This window comes from Lepidochelys olivacea (genome assembly GCF_965140295.1).
Source record: "Lepidochelys olivacea isolate rLepOli2 genome assembly, chromosome: 7".
Taxonomy (NCBI): domain Eukaryota; kingdom Metazoa; phylum Chordata; order Testudines; family Cheloniidae; genus Lepidochelys; species Lepidochelys olivacea.
Window position 1 is genome coordinate 52913826 of NC_140417.1, and position 8392 is coordinate 52922217.

The window sequence follows — 8392 nt, forward strand, 5'->3', positions numbered from 1 at the left end:
CAATTTTCTACTGTAACCCTAGATACTCACTTAGCATCTTGTGGTATGGGATGCTCTACCAGATAATCTATGAAAGTAATGTATGTGAAAATTACATAGTAAAATATATATATTCAGATTAAATATAGGGTAATAAGTAAAAATTGCTGGCCTATTCAAAACACGTAAGATCACAGCTAAGATTGCTTTGTAGGCAACTGGCTGGTCCCTGAATTTCCTTAAAAACAGGCTTTTCTGCTAGTTGAAAAGAATGCATACTGCTTGAGTGTTGATAATTATTAAAATGCTTACCTTGGAGAGAAGAAGTTTAAAGCTCTTAAAGAAGTTTGAGCCCTCTTGGGCAGACAACTTCTGCAAACTTCCCTATTTCAACAGCTGCCTTTTTGGTCTCTGGTGCCCAAAATTTCCCCAGTCAACTGACATCCCAAAGCTCCAGCAAGCTACAGCCCCACTACCTTCTGTGAGCCTCAGGAGGATGGTTGAAGAGCTGTTAGGAGGCTAATCCCTATGGACTTGTACATCTTCAACTTTTTCAGTATACAGCTACTTAGGCTGCACAAGCATACTTAGCATATCTCTTCCCATTTCAGGAACTATGAAGAGCTCCAAATAAACAAATTGAGAATTCTGGTGCAGAAGTATTTCCCAGTGAGGGCTAATTCCATCATCTATTTCAATTGTAAAACTGGTTTAATTAAGTTACAACTTTTTAGTAAAGGGATAAATATCTCTCACTCATTCTCCAGAACATTTGAATAGTTTTTTCTCAGTCTTTCCCTTTTCCCACCATACAAAACCCCCTGTGGTAGACTTTTCATCCTGAAAAGTGATAGCTTGGAAAGCTGAGTGATGAAAAATAGAATTCACTGTGCATCTTTTAACAATTAAGCTAATTTGATTTCTTTAATCTCGTTCATTTTAGAACCCCCAGTCTGACCTTCAGGCCCAAGATAGATGTCACAGAATTGGTCAGACAAAGCCAGTTGTTGTTTATCGCCTCGTGACAGCAAATACAGTTGACCAGAAGATTGTGGAGAGAGCTGCTGCCAAAAGGAAGCTAGAAAAGTTGATTATTCATAAAAGTTAGTAAATTCATTCTTCGGAACTTGTAAAACTTTTTTGTTCCATTAACTGTGGGGAATTCTTGCTGTAATTCAAGATTATTTCTAATTGTTCTTGTTAACAGAGAATTTCTCTATATGTAAGTAATTTGTCTCCTTTTTCTAAATATGCCTGTTTCTCTTAGCCCTTCTAATCAGCCCTCCATGCATTCTTTAGCATCTAGGCTGAATTCTGTGACATGATGCTGAATTTGGCTGCAAATTACTCTTTCCATGCATTTCAGACTGCTGACTAATTAGTTTGCCACTAAAATTATGGGCCCTTGATGTGGAACTTGGGGTCAGTGTGTGCTATACCTCCTCCTGGCTTCTGGGGAGAGTGAGGAGCAAGGACAGTGTGTGCTGGCCAGGGAGAGAAACAGGAATGAAACCAGACAGTAAGGAGTGAGAGTGGTCAAGATGACTGTTGGGGACATGAGACAGCTGTCGGCAATATCAGCTTCCAGGTTTACAGTTATCTACCTTCAGGGAGGAAAATATCTGACAGACAAGATTCAGAACTCTGTCTTTAATTTGGTCTGAAGCTTTGGGAAAGGGGCTTTCTAGCGGCACAGGCAAACTTGTCTAGCTTTGGATCACATCCATTGAAATCAGCTGAAATGGGGAGGCAGAGGAAGGCAGGAAGAACAATATGTTGTGTGACAATGTTCACATTAGCAGAATTTGCATCTCTCTCATTTATACATATACATACGGTCCTACTGGGGTTTTCTGTAGCATCTGGTCCAGATGGCCAGTCTTGCAGTCCTAGAATCATGGCATTCGCGGGACCCTGCCCACAAAAACTATCCAAAAATTACTATCTAAAGTAATTTCTGTAATAAAATAACCCAGGTAAAATAGTTTTTAGGGCACTGTGTTATGAAATCTGTCTCATTTTGTATGCAACACAATCCAATAATTTACTTGCTGCTATTTTGTCTTCCTAGTTGGTAATCTCTGCACAACCCAAGTAACAAATGGTTGGGTGGAACTATTTCCCTCTCATCGTTACTGGTGAAGGAATATTGATTGGGCACTGTGATAAATCATTGCTATAATTATTCTGTTGATAAAATTTTAACAGTTCTGCACTCTGGCCTTTTTCATAAGCACTGAATCCACTGATTTTTTAATAATCTGGTGGGCCTCTGACAGTAGCCTGTACTTTAAACTTCAGAGGAAGGTAAGGACTTCCCATAATACACCAAAAGCTGTATGTTTGGGTGGGGACAGGGAGAATGAGAGAATTAAATTGCTTGGTGTGATGTTTTTCAAAGTGTAGATCATAGGCTACTACTAGTTTTTGGGTGATATTTGCCAGTCTTGAATTAACGATGTTGATGAGGTTCAACAAGGACAAGTGCAGAGTCCTGCACTTAGGACAGAAAAATCCCAGGCAAGAATTCCAGTTCTGCAGAAAAGGACCTGGGGATTACAGTGGGTGAGAAGCTGGATATGAATCAACAGTGTGCCCTTGTTGCCAAGAAGGCTAATGGCATATTGGGCTGTATTAGTAGGAGCATTGCCAGCAGACTAAGGGAAGTGATTATTCCCTTCTATTCGGCATTGGTGAGGCCACATCTCGAGTATTGCATCCAGTTTTGGGCCCCCACTACAGAAAGGATGTGGACAAATTGGAGAGTGTCTAGCGGAGGGCAAGGCAAATGATTAGGGGGCTGGGGCACATGACTTATGAAGAGAGGCTGAGAGAACTGTGATTATTTAGTCTGCAGAAGAAAAGAATGAGGGGGGGATTGGATAGCAGCCTTCAACTACCTAAAGGGGGGTTCCAAAGAGGATGGAGCTCAGCTGTTCTCAGTGATGACAGAATAAGGAGCAATGGTCTCAAGTTGCAGTGGGGGAGGTCTAGGTTGGATATTAGGAAACACTATTTCACTAGGAGGGTGGTGAAGCACTGGAATGGGTTACTTAGGGAGGTGGTAGAACCTCCATCCTTAGAGGTTTTTAAGGCCGGGCTTGACAAAGCCCTGTCTGGGATGATTTAGTTGGGGTTGGCCCTACTTTGAGCAGGGGGTTGGACTAGGTGACCTCCTGAGGTCTCTTCCAACCCTCATCTTCTATGATTCTATGCTTGCTCTTTTAGCCTACTCTGATTTTTATACTCCACTTACATCATGGTGATATGGGCCATAAACAGAGTAGGGCATCCACCCATGTAGAAAAATGGGGTGGCGTGGGAGGAGGGGGATGGTATGTGGGGGCATATGGCCCCCCCAGATTTCTGACTTCCATTTAACACAGAGGTTTTCAAACTATGGAGAGAACCCCCCACAGTTTGAAAACGGTTGCCTTCTGGTTGCTTGGAAACAGGTAGAAGCCACCCGGCCTGCTCTTGTTTCTCCCTCGAAGGAGTCCAACCCGTCCGCAGAGCCCAGCTGCCGTGGGATGCTCCCAGAGGCACTTGCGTGCTACTGCTCTTGCCCTCCTCTAGGCTGGGCGGTGGCGGGGCGAGTGCATCAGGGAGCATCTCATGGCAGCTGGGCTCTGGAGACAGGGGCTGGACTCCTTCAGGGGAAAGGCTAGAGCGGGCCGGATGGCTCCCACTAGCTTCCAAGCAACCAGAAGGCAACCATTTTCAAATGTGAGGGGCATTCTTCATAGTGACCCCACATCCCCCACCCACACTGCCCCATATTTCTGCCCCCGCGGTTTTGCACCTGGGCGGCTACCTCTCAACCCACCCTGGTTACTGCTCTAGTATCTGCCAGCAAATTTCTTGGCTTTTATGACCTATTAAAATAGGAGAAAAAGCATATCTCTCAGGAATTTCTTTGGTATAAATGCAACTGATCCAATTTGCAGATACACTACCCCACCCATTTTAGTTTAAACAAAGGAAAAACTGTAAAATGACCTACAAAGATAAGAGACATGAGGGCTTCAGGCAGCAGGGGTGAGGGAGGGATTGGGACTAATAAATGTAAAGTCCTGTACTAAAGGAGAGGAGACAGATGGCATGGAATGTGTTAACTGAGTAGTCTGACCTATTGCATTAATGCAAATATTTTTCTTCCCATTAATTTGCTAAACTTTGCTCTTCCCTGTAACTAAGTACTAGATTTTAAGCAGGGTCTCTTCCAAAGTGACTTTTGACCTAAGGGGTCCTGGAAGTTGTTACAGAGGGCTGATGTAAAGCTTGCAACAAGGAGCTCCACTTAGATGCACTGGAGCAGGTGCAAATTACAAGGTTTGCAGCTCAGTACAGGGGAAACTGGGTGACATTTTATAGCCTGTTTTACACGAGGTCAGACTATAGATCTAATGGTCCCTTCTAGCCTTTTAAAAAAAAAAAAAAAAATCTATGAAAAGCACCTAAAGTTTGCAGAAGAGGGACTCTCTCTTGTGAACCTTGTCATGTGCATGGGACCAGTGCTTTGATGGTATTTGAGGGGTAAAATAGAAGTAGCTCCAGATTTGGAATTGGTTACAAATCAGCAAAGCTTTCAGATCTTGATGCATTTTGTTTTATCTATATAATAAAAAACCCATAAGAAACATCACTTTAAAAAAGCTGCATTAAGAGAAGATTATGGTTAAGATCTCAAGTCAGGAAATCTCAAAGTAAAGTTATACATGTAAACTTACTTCTGCACACTGTATATACATTGATTGTGTGTCTTTAAAATGGTTACATACTGTTTCTCAGTATTTCATGCAACTTTTTCTACATCTGAGAAGTACATTGTTAACCTGTAGCATATGTTGAGTACTAAAGCACTACAGGGAGAATTAACAAAAACTTAGTGGGGTGCCGTGGTGGGATTTGAAAGCAAGATCTTAGAGGTGACTGAGGAAAGAAAGAAGTGCATAATGGGGAGATGAGGATGGACAGATGCTTCAGTAAATGTAACAAAAGTTCAGGCAAGGTTGGGTGAGTCCAATGGTAACAGAAAGCTGCAAAGCCTTCTGGGCATGTGTTGTGTTGTCCTTGGCTTTGACCTCATTCAACTATAGCCAATTAGAACTAATCTTATACCATTTCTTGATAGACATGATAGCTGATCCAAATGACCCCTCTTTCATTAAACCTTCCAGGTCTCATCTTCAGTCATACTTTGATTGAACCTATCTCTCTTGTTTTTACAACACTAGTACATTCTGTTGTCTGGAAGACTTCTCTTCTGTTCCCACAGTCAGATCTGAATTGGAAAACATCCAGATTTGGGTACAAAAAGGTGTCTGGATGTTCTCGTCTGAAGAAATGTTTTTGTTTTAAAAATGTTAATCAAAACAGTTATAGCTAATTCACTGAGCGAAATACACCCCAATAAAATGGACAGGATATCTTTCATTTATTCTCTATCTTGTAGTGATAATACTCCTCACTTTGTTTCAATCAGCAACATTGCAAACGGAACACACTTCGGCATCCACCATCTAACTTTATTTGCAATGTTTTTACTGTAAGTAGAACTAATAGCTTTTCCACTGTGTGTGTGCATGTCAAATCAGTGTGTTGCAACCTTTTTTTTAATTTTGCGTGCCACAATTAGAAAGTAAAGGCCTACATGAAAACTTTTTATGCAGCTCTGACTTTCACTATTTAATTTAGTCGTCACAATTTAGGGCATGTTTGGTATATGTTTAGGCAACAAATCCAAGTATATCCAAGAATAGTTCTTTCTCTCTCTTTCTGTGTTGGGTTAACAGCATACATTAGATGTCAGTTTATAGAATTCATTGGTAATTTGGCAGCCTTTATATTCAAGAAAAGTTTCTCTTTTTATAGATCAGTTTAAAGGTGGTAAATCTGGGTTAATCCAAACAAAGCGTTGCTTGGATCCTAAGGAATTAATGGAATTACTGAAATCCAGGGACTATGAAAGGTATGTTAACTTCCACATTTTGTTAGACCTGGGAGATGCAAATAAGCATCTGAGGATCTCAACTACCCTGCTCTTCTGATATTGCTAAATGGGATGTGGGTCTCTGCTATATGGGACGGGAGGTCCTGGGGGATTCTGGTATGGAAAGGCGGTGGGGGGTGTCTTTGAGTGGAAAAATGTTGAAAACTAGTGTTTAGACTAAGATACTCTTATTTCTATAGAGAGGTTAAAGGATCCAGAGAGAAAGTAATCAGTGACAAAGATCTAGAGTTACTGCTGGATAGAAGTGACCTTATTGGTAAGTAAAACTAATTTGGTCCTCTTTTCCTATTTGACAGTAAAATATATAGAATTTTTCCCTTATATTTTATATGTAAAAGCAGAGGAGAATTGCCAATGCCTTTATTTGCCCAAGAGCAAGGTCCCCACAGAAATTTCTAATAAAATTTTATGTCCGTGTTCTGTTCAAACAAAATGGATGTATGTGAAGTACCATTGTCTACTACTACATTGACAACTAGAGCTGGTCAGGAAGTCTTAACTTCTTTTGGTCAGAAAATTCCAATTCATCAAAACTGAAATTGTTCCTGGGAAATGAGGGGTTGTTTTGATGAATTTCCTGTTTCGAAAATCTTTAAAATTGTCAAAACAGGACATTTTTAAAACATGGGGGGGGGCTTGAAACAGCTTTTTGTTTTGAAACACACGCTAATTATAGGTTGTTTTTTTTAATGACTGTTAAATGAAACATTTTGAAATTGTTGAAATGAAATGTTTCAATTGACCTCAACCAAAAAAGTCTCAGATTTTTTTAGTTTTCCTCCTGATTTGGGATGGGGTAACCATTTCCTGCCCAACTCTGTTGACAACTGAGGGCATGGCTACACTTGCAGATGTAGAGCACTGGGAGTTAAACCAGCCTTTGGAGACTGCAGCAGGGAAAACGCTGCCTTGTGTTTACACTGTCAGCTGCAAATGAACACATTAGCAGTCCTTGCAATGCCACAAAGAGCAGTGCATTGTGGTAGCTATCCCAGTGTGCAAGTGGCTGCAAAGTGCTTTTCAAATGGGGCAGGGGTGGAGCAGAGTGTGACAGGGAGTGTGTTGTGTGTAGGTGGTTTGGGGTGTGCTGAGAGTGTGTTAGCATGCTGTCTTGTAAGTTCAGGCAGCAGCCTCCCTCTTTCCCTCCCCTTCCCCCCCCCCCCCCACCGCAAGCATCATTCCACAGTAATGGTTGCGTTGTCCAAGAGCAGATAAGCATGCCAGCTGTCAGAAACAGAGCTTTGAAAGAGGATATCTGCATTCCTGCAGCCGATTCCAAAACAATGAGAAGAGTGGCCACTTGACTTCAGGGGATTATGGGACATTTTCGGAGGCCAATCACAGTGAAGTAATGCAATGCCTCGTTCACACTGATGGCCAGGCATTTCAGCCAGGACGCAGCAAGCTTTATGCTTCTTGTGAAGGTGGATTACCTGAAGCGCTCCACCTCTAGAGTCCAGGCGCTCTACGTGCCTTGCCAGTATGGACACATCGGGAGTTAGGATGCCTGGGACTGTTTTAATGTGCTCTAACTTGCAAGTGTAGCCAAGCCCTAATACTCAGCATGCTGTGTATTTCATTCAGCATCTGCTAGTAGGAGGCACAAGCTTCTTTCTCTGCACTGTTCCACTTCCAATGTAAGACACTACACAATTCTGTTTAACCTTCAGTTTTGTTTGTTTTTCTCTTAGACCAAATGAAAAAGTCTGAATCAGTTGAAAAAGAAAAAGTGGGAGTGTTCAAGGTCCTAGAAGATTCTGAAGACTCCAATTCAGAATGTGTATTTTGAAGTGTGATTGGCTTCTAAAAGTGCGGTCCAAATGTCTCGTGACTAGCAGCTGATCTCGTAAGGCCATCATTTTACATATAGTGACACTTGATTATGCTGATTTTTTTTTTTTTTCTCAAAGCCTGGTTCAAATCTTTTTTCTTTTCAGTGAGTTGTAACATGTCAGGTAGCATACTTCATGATGTAGCATACCTAAAAATTTCATACTTGGGAACCTCACATGAACAATTAAGAAAATGAACATGTTTCAGGTGTTTAGGTAGCATGTGTGATCCAGTGACAAACACTGCCAGGTTTGTACAAAATCTTCCTGTGGAAGTCTTGCAAAAACAATTTTTTTCTCTCTAATTTGACCTAATGTGTCATTATGATTTTATTGGGAATGGGAAGACTGTCTAGTACATTTGTTTACAACCAATCGTGTAACTTCAGTTTTAAATTTTGCAAAATATTTTGCTAATAAATTTTGTCCATTTTGTCATGTGAATTTATTGGGGGTGAGGCAGCTTTCAGTGTAAGAACATTTTGTCTAATCATGCCTCTTTCTGATCTGTGAAAGGGCCCTTGCAGATAAAACTAGGGAAAGTGACCAAAGTTAAATACTTTTCAGT

The 8392-nt window shown here is 41.2% G+C and overlaps 1 protein-coding gene across 3 annotated transcripts in view; it reads left to right on the plus strand.

Annotated features, from left to right (window-relative positions):
* Positions 1-7895, plus strand: part of HELLS (helicase, lymphoid specific) — a 46416-nt gene extending 38521 nt beyond the window's left edge. For all 3 annotated transcript variants that reach the window (XM_084635390.1, XM_084635388.1, XM_084635389.1), the window contains exons 19-22: positions 923-1082; positions 5854-5950; positions 6172-6248; positions 7684-7895. In XM_084635390.1, coding sequence (XP_084491516.1) covers positions 923-1082; positions 5854-5950; positions 6172-6248; positions 7684-7781 — 432 coding nt within the window. In that variant the 3' untranslated portion in view covers positions 7782-7895. The remainder of the gene's footprint in view (positions 1-922; positions 1083-5853; positions 5951-6171; positions 6249-7683) is intronic.
* Positions 7896-8392: the final 497 nt, after the last annotated feature.